The sequence below is a fragment of the Neltuma alba genome, unplaced genomic scaffold, assembly GCF_004799145.2.
Source record: "Neltuma alba isolate B1F8T4 unplaced genomic scaffold, ASM479914v2 tig00008021_pilon, whole genome shotgun sequence".
Classification (NCBI taxonomy): Eukaryota; Viridiplantae; Streptophyta; class Magnoliopsida; order Fabales; family Fabaceae; genus Neltuma; species Neltuma alba.
The window spans coordinates 39,847-54,735 of record NW_021634927.1 but is presented as its reverse complement, the minus strand read 5'-3'; the positions used below and the strand labels follow the sequence as shown (position 1 = coordinate 54,735).

The window sequence follows — 14,889 nt, the reverse complement described above, 5'->3', positions numbered from 1 at the left end:
TAAATGGGTCAACTAATTGACAGTGACACTGAACAATGTTTAAATTCACAGTTGGAAACCATATGGGCATACATAAATGGATCAACTAATTGGCAGTAACACTAAACAATGTTTAAATTTACTTTAGAATTAAGAACTCGGCAAAGTTTTGGCTAATCCCAGCATGACAAGAAAGTGCTATTCCTCAAACCACATGGGCCACTAAAATTTCTATCACATAACATGAGTCTAGCTTTTGTATAGAATCAACAACCATTTAGGTGCTAAATGATTGATAGTTTGCCGACAATGTTGTATTTTAGGAATGGTCAGACTTCATAATATAGAATTTAATTTCCTCAATGTATCTTAGAGATGTAATTCCTGTGAAGAGCGCCTATTATATGATCGAAGGGAACAATTCCACTACCTGCAGACATGTGTATAAAGCAATTTGGAAATGGCAAGGAGTTGAGCGCATCAGGATTTTCTTATGGATAGCTTTCCAGAATAAACTTTCGACTAATGAATGGAGGAACAAATGGTTCGCTTGTTCAGCTATTTGTCCCCATTGCAATGCTGATGTGGAGAGCACGTTACATATTTTAAGAGATTGTATCTATGCAAAGCAATTATGGAGGCGGCTTATTAAACCAAGGTACTATGCTCAATTTTTCAGTTCTTCATTGAAAGACTGGTTTGCATTGAATCTGAAAAGAGACTTGGGGTTAAATAGGAAAGATAGTTGGGAATTAAAATGGGCAGTTACTATCTGGAAGCTTTGGCTTTGGAGAAATGAGATGATTTTTAACACTGAATTTCAGAAACCATGTGAACCGTATGCTGTAATTGAGAATGGGTGGAGAAATTATGTAATATTGCAGGATGATAATAAAGTTGCAAAGACTATGGCAACTGCGATTTCTTAGAGTCCCCCAATTGCCGGATGGATAAAGGTTAATGTGGACAGTGCCATGACTGCAAATTTGAGAAAAGCTGGGTGTGGTGGAGTCCTAAGAGATAGTAATGGTACATGGATAGTAGGTTTTACTCATTTCATTGGTTTTTGCACTGCTATGGAGGCTAAACAATGGGCTATCTTTAAGGGGCTTAAATTAGCCTGGGATCTTGGTTTCAAGAAGGTGATTTTGGAATCTGATTCCAAAATATCAATTGATTTGTTGAAGAAAAAAGGCATCAATACGGAGAGCCTACTTTGTCTCCAAATAAGAGAGTTCATGAAGAATGACTGGGATCTGGAAATACGGAACATCCCAAGGGAGCAAAATCAACTTGCAGATTCGTTGGCAAAAGGAGGCTTATCTAACTCCTCTCTTTTTGATTCGTGTCCTCCTCATCTGAGGACCTTGTTTGAAGCTGAGTGTTTGGGATATAATCCCCATTAGTTTGCTGTTTTAGTTTTTGGGCTCCTGCCCTCTTGTTTACCAAAAAAAAATTCCTCGTAACTGAATATTCAATTTTGATCCCTAACATTCACAGAGGTCACAAAAACAGAAAGAACAATTACAAATATCAAAAGACTATAAACTCACCTGCAAGCAAAAGCAAATAGGAGGAGAAAACTTGGAGCAGCAGATTTACACTGCAAGAAAGAAAATAAAATAGAGGTAAATAGAGAGAATAAGGATAGTTACTTCCTCAGGACAAGAAAAGCATAAAGAAAGAAAGAAAATGTAGTCTTCAGTAACAATACAAAATAAAATAGATATTATTTGATGTTTCCCTCCGGATGAACAACAAGAAGAGAAATGTCACTAGCTATTGTAGCAAAAGTGATAGAGATGAAAGCAAGAGAAGCATTACTGAAGTTAATATCCAATGCTATCCCTAGAGCAGTTAGTACAACTGTGAAAGGCAAATTCCATCTGTGGCATTAGTTGATAGAAAAGTCAATAAAGCAAGCGGTTATAAATTTACAACAAAAGTACCGAAACGTGGAGAAGGGGGAAATTTAAAAAAAAAAGTTATACCATTGTCCATAACAAATATTCTTGGACCATTTCATGTTCGAAGCATATGTGTGCATTCAATGAAGAGGATGATAATCTGAAAGGCAAAACAATTACAAGAATCCATTCATGTGTGTGCGCACACACACACACAAAGCAATAAGATTATGATGTGATGTAAATTATGGGGATATTAGGAAAGATGAGCACAAAAGAGATATTGTTGTAGAAAATAGTTGTCAGTATTACCAAAAAAAAAAAAAAGAAACTTCCACCAAAATTCTGTTTAAAATAGGACATTTCCAATAGAATAAAGGTGTGTTTGGATGAAACCAAACCATGGTTTGGAGAATAGCTTCTGGAAAATAGATTCTGGAAAAAATAGATTTTGTGAAGAATAGATTTTATGAAAAAGTGATTCTGAGAAGTGAGAGTGTTTGGATAGTTATTATCAGGAGCACTTTTTATATATGAAAATTACCAAAAAGGGTATAAGTTCATAGAATAATTGTATAAGGGATATTTTTATAATATATTTTGATTTGAAGAAATAAAATTGTTAATGAAATAATTTTGACTCACATAATTAATAATTTATAAGATAATATAATTAATAAATAATTAATATAAAGGTGAATCCCGGTGGTTAACTATTGCAGAAGCATGGGTAATTTGTCCTTTTACCAGCAAAAGGAATATAAAGGCGGCTGCATGCCCATTCGTTTCTCTTTTCAAATCCTCTTTTTGTTTCTTTGGTGATAAAAGTGAGTAACAACCCACACGTGCTTTTACCCTGTCGTCCTCCTTTCTTCGTCCCAACCTGTTAAATGCTAAGCCCTGGTTTGCATCTCCATCACGGAATGAAGTGCCAGAACCAGAAGTCTTTACAGAGCGACAGCGAAATTCCTCGCACCAACGACAAGAGCGAAGCGGTGAGCAGAGAGACGCGAGCTGAGTGACTGAAATGCGCGAGCAGAGTGAAGAGAACCAGTCAAAAGTGTCGGCCAAGAAGGGTATTTTGGGTCAATGCTTTATGCCTTCAATTATTTCTGCCAGAAGCGAAAAATTGTTGCTTCTTATGAAACTATGGTTTCACCGGTGGAAACCATGGTTTCAACCTGGACCAAGGTTTCACCTAAAGCATTGCCTGTTTGGATGATTTTAGGTGCAAACCATGGTTTAACCTTCCAAACCATGGTTTCCCTTGTCATCCAAACAGGCCCTAAGATTAAACGCAATGGCATAGAACAACTGAAAAAGTTCTTGTAGGGCTGTAATAATGACATCAATGGATTGTAATTCATAATAATTCAATTTTCTCAATAAAAATACAATAACTTTAGTAGAGCCAAAAAAGCTTTGAAAGTACAAAGACATGGAGATCAATCATCAAACATAATTCTGGAAGTAGATAGAAGATAATTGAGGATTAATGTGCCAATTTCAGTTAATTCTCTAGTAGGGGTCAAACAAGACATTGGGGATGAACAGAGCATCTTTGTCTTCTCTATCAAAGACCCAGTCAATGCCCAATACAAAGTTATTCGGCTAGAGTTTATTAACTCTATTTTGGCAGAAATATTACCGTCTACTCAAAATCTACAAGTTATCGATTCCAATTTCTGTGATTGTCATCAATTTAAGACAATATTGTTTCAAGTTTTGGATGACATATATTTATACTTGAAGAAAGAAGGCAAAAGAAAAGAATGAATAAAAAATATACCCAAATTACACATTTACCTCGCCACAAGTAATCCCTCCAAGACACAAACACTTATTTGGAATCTATGAGACCAAAACGAAGTGATAAAGTTTGCAAACACAGCGTGCATTGCAAAGTGGATAATATTCATTAGGAAAGGACCTGGAAACTTTCCCATAGTGTCACCTAACAGACTTTTATTGTACTTGTTTACAAGTCCAGCATAAGAAAACTACAAGAAAGTAAAAAAAAAAAAAAAATCAAAAGATGAATTTATACATCGTTTGCTTGCAGAAGGAACTTACAAGGTCAAAAACAGGCTGAAAATGTACCATAAAGATGTTTTAAGAAAATAAATTGCATCTTTTCCCTCTCTCCTCTCATTTTCTCTGTACTAAACTAAACGGACCCTAAATGTCATTTTCATCAGACAAAAAAATTGTCATTTTCCTAGACCTAGGGGGTGTTTGGGTAAACTAATAAGTACTTTTCTGCAAATCGAGACAAACTCCTCCATATATTTACTTTATATGCTGTAAAAATACTTTTGAAACCATAATTTTACTCTTATCTAAACACTCTCTTAATATATTTTTTTGATTCAATTTGCTTGCTATGGCCTACATGCCATTTCTGCAATATCGAGATGTCCAAGCCAAGCGGATTTGAGTTATTTTATTTTATTATTGTTTGGCCATTTCTTTGGTGTACAAGTCTTCGTTAGTCATAAGCAGGGCGATCCGGCCATGTGAATGCGATAAAGAAGAAAATTACGTGTCAAAGAATCATTAACAAATGAAGAATAAGACAAGATGGTCCCTCCTCAACTTGAAGACTCGCTTTTTGTTTACCGGTCTTCACGCGGCTCCACTTTTCTAGCTCTATCTTTTATTGCTAATGGACTCTATCTTCACGCGACTATTTTCTATTGTTATTTTTCCAGGAAGTATCCAAGTCACTTTTCCCCTTCATTTATTGAATAGGACTGAATGGGTATTTCTCTTACGTCTTTTTTCTTTCAAGTCACTTGTGATATGTTTCATCAGAATAAAAAAAAAATCTGGTATATTAAAATTTAACAATTTTGTGATTTTGTTTCTATATTTAATATCCCCCTCCGATCTTTAATTAAAACTTAATTAGAAAGTTAATATTAATCATATATATAAAACTTATTTCATATGTTTATTAATTTTTTTCAAATTAACCTTATTGATATTCCCTCAATAATAATCAAATAGTAAAGGAAATGAGGGAATTAAAAAAAAGACACTTATGGTGTTTTAAAAAAATATATCAGGTTAACTAATTTAATTAATATTCTTAATTCATTCAAATTATTTAATTACATCTTATACTAAGGTCAGAAAAAATATATACTTTTTAAGAAAACAATAATCTAACTATGACAAAAGAATCATTAAAAAAATTAACATGATTAGTCTTTGTTTACTTACCTTCGGTCGTTTGAGCTTTTCTTCTTTCTGGTACAAAAAAAAAAGCGTTTCTTCTTTGAAAGGTCCTTAAATTATTGCTAGGAAACAAACCACAAATATGACAAAATATTTATTATTTAAATATAAAAAAATAACTCATCAGTGACTAGCATGCGGACCGACCATATCAAAATAATCATAACGGCTATTCTATAAATATGACAAGAAAAAAATGTGAATTTGAGTCCATTATTTGGTGCTCCAGAATATCCTCCTCTAAGTTGAAATTGAAAAAAAAAAATCCACCTTAAATTTAATCAAATTTTAAATAAATCTCATGGATTTAAAAATCAACCTCTTAAATTTACAAATAATTCTCCTAAGATATAACTATTTTAATGGTGGCAAAAAAATTTGCTTATTTACAAGTAAACCTCTCACATTGACAAAGTCATCACTTTAACTTATTCTTTTTACTTTTTGGCGTTTACTAAATTAGATTCAGTCCTTTTCTTGTGCTTTGCTTCATTCTTCCACGTCTCGAAAATTTATCGCCATAATTTTCATCACTTATGTATTACAGATAAATAATAGTACTATATAGCATATAAATTATTTATAAAGTTAGTTAGTTAATTAATTAAACTGCGATGTGAACTTTTATAAATTGTTTTAATACAACATGTGAGAAATATATTTATAATTAAAGCGAATGATTTGTTCATTCAATCTCAAATTTATACAGATTGTACGTGCGTGTCATGCTTGCGACATTATTCCGAATTTGGAATTATTCTAAATATAGCTTAATTGTTTTGGTCTTGAATTAAATGTAGCTTACTTTGAACTTTAGAATTGGTGTCTCCATAGTTGAAGAGCTCAAGTCAAGGAGCAGGTGTAGTCATCAACTCTCTGCTATGACGACCTGCCCTTCCTACCCCATTTTACACGACGGCTATCCCCTCTTCCTCTTATCTTATCTTATCTTCTTCGCATAATCCCTTCAAGGTCTCTGCTTCCTCTTTCCAGATCTGCAAGGACCCAACCATTTCCAGACTCAGCTTCGCAAGAGCGCCTGCCACAGCGTTCGCTTCTCGCCTAATCCACTCTGCTCTGACTTCCCACCTTCGATCCATTAAGTCAGCAATCTCCTTCCATAAACAACAGGTAACGCTTCCTTCTTTTTCCTTCCCCCTCAACCTTCTAAGGGCTTCTCTCGCATCAACCTCCAATATCACCTTTTTGATCCCCAAATTCCAAGCTACTTCCAGACCCCTCCTTGTACCCCAAGCTTCTGCCTCTTCTGGTGTGCAGCGCCCCCCTTTCGCTTATCAACTCTCTGCTTGGCTGCCCATTAGTTCTAATTACATTCAATCGTTTTTTCTTTTTTTCACATGACAAAGAAAGTTTTTTGTCTTATATATTTGTTACGTCATTAAGTTAAATTTTTAACATAACTATATTATTTTATTTTTTATTTATTCCTGGGCAGATTGTTATTTTCTTAATAAACGTATATATTAAACAGGAGAAAGTATATACTGAACCGGAAAAAAGTTGTCAAAATTTGAGGTAGATTTAATGAAATGTTGGATGTTATTTTGTATTTTTGTGTATTACATTGAATTTATATTAATTTAAATTTCATACTGAATTTGATGGAATGCCTATTTTCGAAAATATATTTTTGTTAAAGAAGTCAGATTATTTTAAGTCATGTTTTTCATTATATTGAATTTATGTTATCTAAAAAACAACTGATAGTTATTAAAAGCTTAGTTTTGTTTTACATCATGACTAGATGAAAATAAAATTTAAAAATAGAATAAAATTTAATTTGGACGGTTGTTGTTTGATATATATATATATATATATATATATATATATTCATAGTAACTCATGGAAATTTGAAATATTCATCAAAAAAGAAAAAATAAATCGGGAATATCATCAACCTGAATACTCTTTCAATAAATGCCATTTTCTGAATGTACATGAGCTTTTTTTTTTGTCCTTCTTTCGGGTCGTCAATAATTATACAATAATGAATTTCAAGACTTTAAATTCTTTGAAAATTAATATATATATATATATATATATATCTCTTATGTTTGTACTAATTGGGTGAATTAGTGTTTGCTATTTGTGTGTAGTTGGGTATAATCTCTTAATTTGATTTGAGTCACTCCGGAGGACGTTTCTGCGTTATTTGTTTAATTTCATCATCTAACTGATTTATTTATTTATTTACTTTTTTTGTTCTTTTTTTCTTTTTTTACTTAGCTTGATGAAGGACTTCTTTTTTCACTTTTTTTGTGATCCAAGGATACCCTTACCTTCCTTATCATCTCGCTACTTTATATGTCTATCATAGTCTTTGATTATCATTTGAACTCAATATTCAGATTCTTAAATAACGAATAATTTTATTACAAACTCAAGTCTCACCTAATCTTTTTGCATATGCAAAGTATTTGTTTTTCAATCAAAGGAACTAGTATTTGTACATTAAATAATGGATTTCTTAGATGGGTTTCTTATAGTTTTCTGAAATTAACTTGATTTAATTTTTTTATAAGTAATCATATATTTTTAATTTAAGTCAATAAAATTTATTAATATGATTATTAAAAGCTTTAGTATTTCTATTAAAATAAAAGTATATAATGATTTTTAGATATGCGTGTACTTTGGCCAGTCACAAAAAAGGCATTCAATTTTGGCTTGGACGACTTTTTCTCTCCTTGTTGACATTTCTATATAATAGGTAGGGCAAATTAATCTTTTAGTCCCTATAGTTTTTACTCATTTGTAACTCAGTCCCTCTAATTTGATTCGATACAACTCAGTCCTTATAGTTTTGACTCAGTTGTAACTCAGTTCCTGAAATTTGACTCGCTGCAACTCAGTCCCTATAGTTTTAACCATTTTATAATTTAGACCTTATGTTTTTGAAAAATAAAATTATATATCTAATAAAAGGAGGGACTAAATTATAAAATGGTTAAAATTATAGAGACCGAGTTGGAGCAAGTCAAACTTTAGGGACTGAGTTACAACTGAGTCAAAACCATAGGGACTGAGTTGCACCGAGTCAAAGTATAAGGACTGAGTTACCATTTATCAGGATTACTAGGTAATGTTATTATTTGGAAAAATGGTAATTACATATATAAGTTCTAAATGAAGAATTTATTTTAAGTAGTTTTGTGAATTTACTTAAACATTACTCTTAAATAGTTCAAGACTTGCTTATGATTATTTTTTCTTATGAAATGATATAGACGTGAACCAGTCATGAAAATAAATTCTTAAAGATTAATTTTTATTAAATATTTTAATACTTTAATATTTATCAAAATAATGCCATTGTTTTAATTTAGAGACAATCGTTGCTTGTTTCTTTCTTGCATCTGAACATATCGCACAAATCTGAACTTGACAATTCCTATGACAATATTACTTCTTTATCTTACGTGTCCTCAAACGATATATTTCCTACAGCAGGAAATTGTTAGAGACACGTGCTACGAAATTATACTATACGTCGCTTGCTTTAACATAAAAAGATTTATTAGTTTTTAATATTAAAATCCAGAGTCAACGATACATAGATCGATTCTACTATATACGTCTCGCGTTTATTTATCGTTTGGTCATTATTTGAACTCCAAATTTGAGTGTTTTATCAAGGTACTATGTAGCGTTATATAGTTGTTTATTAATAGAAAATCAAAACATTATTGGATTTTAAATTAACTTTTCAAGCATAATAATATTAAAAATTAAACACAATCTGTTAGACACTTCTTTATAATATATTATGCCGAATTTACAATAATTGAATTTTCTATACTTGAATGAATTTTTTTTCCTAGATTTCTTGTCAAGTTTGGCTAAAGAGAAATGCAAAAAAAGAAAAAAAAGTGTATACTCGAACGAATTATGCTGTCTCCATCGAAAAATGAATGAATTATGCTGAATTTACAATAATTGAATTATGTATACTTGTTTTTGTTTCTAATTGTTATTTGCTAATTTCGTGTAGCTGGGCATCTCTTAATTTGATTTGAAGTGGATATTTCTGCATCACTCGTCCAATTCTATTGTGATATTAGAGGTTAGTGACAATTACATTAACTGAATAACCCACGTACCAAAACTCATTATCTATTTATTTACTTATTTTTAGTTTTAATTGTTTAGCATCAGTATAATAAGGAAATAAATTCTCAATCACCATAGGAGATGGTACCTTGATAAAATACTCAAGTAAAGAATAATTTGTTTTTATTTTTAAAATTTGTTTTTTTAATCCAAAAACTATTAGTTTTATTATCATCTCTCTACTTTACTTGACATGTTTGTATCACCCTTTGTTTTTTTGGGTTAAAGCATATATATCATTATATTGAAATCAATCCTATTCGAGTTACTGTTAGACACTAAATGTGGGCACCTCTCCTAGCAAGTATTTGAACCTTGATTCACCACGTTATGAGAAACTAGCTTCTTCCACTAGATCCAACCCCTGTTGGTACATGTCTGTATCATTTTAGATACCACTATATAGAGTGGAACTTTCTTTAGAGACTTGGCCTTTAGGTTAGATTCTTATATAACAAATAATTTTACTATAAACTCAAGTCTCACCGAGAATTTTTTTAACATATAAATATTTGTCTGTCAAACAAAGGATCTAATATTTGTACATTAAACACTGGGTTTATTAGATGTTATTTTATATTATTCTTCATTTAACATAATTTATTTTTATAAATAATTATATTTTTAATTTGAATCAGTTAAATTTATTAATAATATTATTATTAAATGCTTTGGTTTTACTATTAAAATAAAAGTATAGTGTAGTAGTACTTATATTTTGAAAAGAAAAAAAATTCTTTAAATAAAGGGAAAAGTTAGTTTTAGGATCACTGTAACTAATTAATATCAGTCAATCTCTAAACATTTTAAGATTTTAATTTACCCCCTTGGATTAAAATAAAATTAAAATCTAAGAATAAAAATACAATAACACCTCTCTCTTTTTAAAAAAGATAAATATTAATTGTCATCGGAGTTCTGACCACCAGCACTCAAGGTCGGAGTTCCGGTGGCTGGAGGAATTTTTTTAAAATAAGTTGACTAAAAGGATTTGAACTCATGACCCATCAGTACATCAAAAGTAACGTAACAACTAGACTCAAAATATTACTTTGGAGGTAGCTTCAAACTTAGTTTGAATTAATTTTTCTTGTTAAGTGATAGGAATCCCCACATATGATTGATGTTGACTACCGATCAGCTCCAGTCAATCGAGGTAAACCAATCATAAAAATAATTATAAAAAAAATTCTAATATGGAGGTTAACCAACCATAAAAATAATTATTAAAAAAATTCTAATAATAGGTGAGATGGTATCATTTTTACATTATGACTTGTCTTCTCATCAATTCATGTTAACGTTAAATAATAACATCGCATGTCATTGAAAAAGAACGGCATTCAAGCACTCGTATTTTTACATGACTTTTAATAAATTTTTTTAGTAAGGTAAATATGATCGGAATATCATTTCCTTATTTTAGGTATTCTTTGTTCTTTAATTATATTTGTTTTAACTTTAGAAACAAAACAAATTGAATTATATTGCATCTATTTTGTCCAATTCTTAATAAATCCCTTAGCTGTCAAAGATTTAATGTTGAGTTATAATTATTTACCGCAATATCCAACAAATATATTTGTTACAATTCTTAAATGGCAGCATACACTACATTATGAAAAGGATTTGAAGAATTTACGTTTTTCTGTCAAAAAAAATTATTTTTAATCAGTCCATCAAATTTATTGAGTTCTTTATTCTCTTTGTTTCTAATTTATTTTTTGTTCATATTTTACCGGGAAAATTAATCTCGGATAATACTTACATCAAGTTTCTTATTTTTGTTATGTCAAGTTTTCAAATTATATATGAACATGTATTATATGGAATTGAAGAACTGACATAATAGATATAAGAAACTTGAGTTAAGTTTTTTTTCCCCTATTAAAATCCAACTTGTCTCGATATGAAGTGGGGAAAGATTAACTTTTCTTCTGGCGAAAGAATACAAGTGCATCAAAAACACTGAATTTGTTAGACGATTTTCTATATTATTCTGAACTAATGTTAATTGAACCATTTTAGCACCTATATAAATTTTTTTAATTTAATTCACATTAAATTATTAAGAAGATTATTACAATTTTAGTTTCCCTCTGAAAATAATAAATGATTATACTAACACCATTACAAAAAAATGTTTCTAACCAGTTAAAAAGCCGTTTTCTAACCAGCATAAAAAGTCTTTTTTTTTTCCCTTGTGTGAATTCCATTGTTTAGAAAAATCAGTGCATATTTGTTACAAATAGTCAATTTAATTAATTTTTATAATATCTCTACATTAATTATTTAACTGTTTTATTAAGGATCATGTGTATTAACAGCTAACTACCCTTGTTTGAAGGAGTCTCAGTTTCTACTGTTAATTATATCCTCTTATAAATTATTTACTTCTTCTAGCCATAAGTTTGTTGTCTCATGTTTTTATATTATTTGAACATCACTTCAACTTAAAATTGAAATCATTAGATAATTGTATTATAAATTTACGTTTTCACAGCTATTTTCTCCATGTCAAAGTCCCTTAATTCAAAAAGTTTATATTTTACATCAAACGAAAACTTAACTAATTAAACCGTTGTGTGAATTCTAGAAAATTGTTTTAATACAATATAATATCTCCTAAACATATATAAAGTGAATTATTTGTTCATCCAATCTCAAATTTATACATGTTGTCAGCGTGTTATGCTTGCGACATTTTTTTGTATTTGGAATTGTTACAAGTTGGTGTATTTATACATAAGATTTGCTTGTATTGCATTAGATGGAAGAGATTGGGACTTGTCTTGCGACCAAGCTTGCAGAATGTCTATGGGATCCAATTTCACGTCGTGCCCGTTATTTGTTTTGCTTCAACGAATACGGTGGGGTTGTTGAGAAAATAAAAGAAGAGCTGTTGGTGACACTAGCAGATGTGAACATACGCAAGGAAGAAGCTCATCGAAAAACTGAAGAAATAATGCCATCTGTAAAGAAGTGGTTGGATGATGTGAATGCTATCCTAGAGGACGTGCAAAAGCTACAGCAAGAGGTTGGAGAAGGAGGAAAGAAATGTCTTAACGTGTCGCTCAAGTATTCCTTAGCAAAAGAAATGGATGATAAGGCGAAGCAGATGAAGGATCTCAAAAAGAATTCCCGCTTTGAGTCATTTTCCCAGCCGATCCCACCTCCTAATATCAGTGATCAATTTTCTTCCAAGGATGTCATGGACTTCAAATCAAGGGAGTCAATTTTTAATAGCCTTTTCGAGGCTATTAAAGATGGCAAGAATAACATGGTGGGCCTGTGTGGTATTGGGGGCTCAGGTAAAACCACCTTGGCAATCGAAGTGGGTAAGAAAATTGAACGGCTGAAGCTTTTTGACAAAGTGGTCAAGGTGGTTGTCTCTCGGCCTCTTAATGTTAGGAACATCCAAGAAGAAATAAAAGGAAAAACAGGTTTGAAATTTGAGGAAAATACCGAATCAACCATAGCACAGAGGCTATTAATTGGATTGAAAAGTATGAAAATACTTCTAATCTTGGACGATGTTTGGAGCGATCTAAATCTCCAAGAAATTGGTATTCCGATTAATGAAAATTGTCGTGTTTTGTTAACTACTCGTCTTCGAGATGTTTGTGTCTATATGGGTTGTGAGGAAAATTTTGAATTGCCTCTCTTGATTGAGGAGGAAGCATGGGATTTGTTAAAGATGCATGCAAACATAACCCATGACTCATTGAATGAGTTTGTTGGCGTGGGAAAGAAAATTGTTGATGAGTGCAAGGGACTACCTATTGCAATTGTGACAGTGGGAAGGGCATTAAGAGGAAGAGGAATTGTGGAGTGGAAGTCAGCACTATGGAGGCTACGACAATCCCTACCATTGGATATTGAGGAGAGTTCAAAGGGCCCTTATGCATGTCTCAAATTGAGTTATGATTATTTGCCAAGTCTAGCGAAGCAACTCTTCCTATTGTGCTCTATGTTTCCTGAGGATCATCAAATTCATAGGGAGGATCTTATTCGATTTGCCAAAGGGACTTTGGAATTTGAGGGGATTGTTTACACAATAGAGGATGCAAGGAGGGAGATTTTAGTAAGCATCAACAGGCTATTAGATTCTTGTTTATTAATGCATACAAATGAGCAAGCATGTGTAAAAAGGCATGACTTAGTTGGGGATGTAGCTTTGTGGATTGCAAGGAAGCAACATCAAGCAATTTTGGTGGATAGCCATGCAGTTTCAAGAATGTTGGCTGAAAATGGAAGTTTGAAAGAGACAAAGGTAATATCATTATGGAATCTAGAAGGCAATTTTAGGCAGTCTAATCAATTGCATTGTCCAACACTTGAGGTTCTGCTACTTCATCCCGAAGGGTTCATTGAGGATCTTGGAGGGATTGAAGAGCTCAAAATCTTGGTCCTTGTAACGTCTAGCTTTCAATGGGAAGGTTGCCAACTTGGTTGGCATACACAAATTCAATGGTCAATGCCGCAATCAATTGTGTCATCATTAATTAATCTTCATACCTTATGCTTTAAAGGAATTGCATTGGGTGACATCTCTTTTCTAGGTCAACTCAAAGGATTAGAGATTCTTGACTTGCGTGGTTCTCAATTTGGTGAATTACCTATTGGAATTGTAGATATGAAAAAATTGAAGTTGTTGGATGTGTTTAGGTGTGAAATTGAGAGAAGTCCTTTAGAAGTTATTGGAAGATGTGAGCAACTTGAGGAATTATACTTTTGGAATAAGAAATTTGTCATCCCAGAAAATTTCTCTCTTTCAATGTTGAAGAGGTACGTTATCTATGATACCACATCATTAGAGTTTCCTCCTCTTCTAGAATATTTTGATGTTCATTGCATTGAAGAAGTGAGAGCTTTATGCATACAAGGCTTCAAAGTCTCTGTTTCGCATTCATCAATGAAAGATCTTGTTTTTGGAGCAAACTGCCTTTGGCTAGAGAATTGTAGGTGGGATCTTAATGATATAAATTTTGAAATAAAGCACTTAGCAATTTCATGCTGTGTGGAGAAGAGATTCATAGTTGATAACCGGAGCACCAACATTCTTCAACCAGGACAAGTATTCTCTCACCTGATTAGTTTAAGATTGAGGAAAATGAATAATCTTGAACGAGTGTTCCAAGATTCATCGATCACATGTTCTCTCCCGATGTTACAAGAGCTGTTTCTAGAGAGGTGTCCAGAATTGGGAACCTGCATCTTCAGCCATGCCACTGTTACAAGCCTACCAAAATTGAGGAAACTTGAGATTGAGTATTGCGACAAATTGAAATGGCTATTCTCTTATTCTCTGGCTTCTCAGTGTCCTTCGCTAGAGGAATTGCGAATACGGGATTGTCCTAAACTTGAGAGGCTCACTAATGAAGAAGATGAGCATGATGATTGTCCACTGCACCAAAGGGAGTCCCTTCAAGACTACCCCTACGTAAGTGTTATATCCACAAAATTCGTCTTGAATCATTGCACATTTGAAATAATAATCCATGTTGATGCGTTTGCTGAAAAAAATGTTGTAAGCTGAATTTGTTTTTTTTTTCCCTTTTCGTGCTGAATTTTATATCCTTTTCTTAAAATATCATGCGAAATTATTGTGCCTATTTTATCATTCCATTTG

At 32.1% G+C, this 14,889-nt stretch overlaps 1 protein-coding gene across 1 annotated transcript; it reads left to right on the top strand.

Annotated features, from left to right (window-relative positions):
* Positions 1 to 12,027: 12,027 nt before the first annotated feature.
* On the top strand, positions 12,028 to 14,796 carry LOC114753605 (disease resistance protein At4g27190-like). Its single transcript, XM_028942296.1, has one exon. It carries the CDS (start codon positions 12,028 to 12,030, stop codon positions 14,794 to 14,796), a length of 2,769 nt encoding a protein of 922 aa, XP_028798129.1.
* The last annotated feature ends 93 nt before the right edge of the window (positions 14,797 to 14,889 follow it).

Excerpts from the sequence above, each read along its gene's own strand:
- LOC114753605 (XM_028942296.1), top strand. The coding sequence starts at position 12,028 with ATGGAAGAGATTGGGACTTGTCTTGCGACCAAGCTTGCAGAATGTCTA.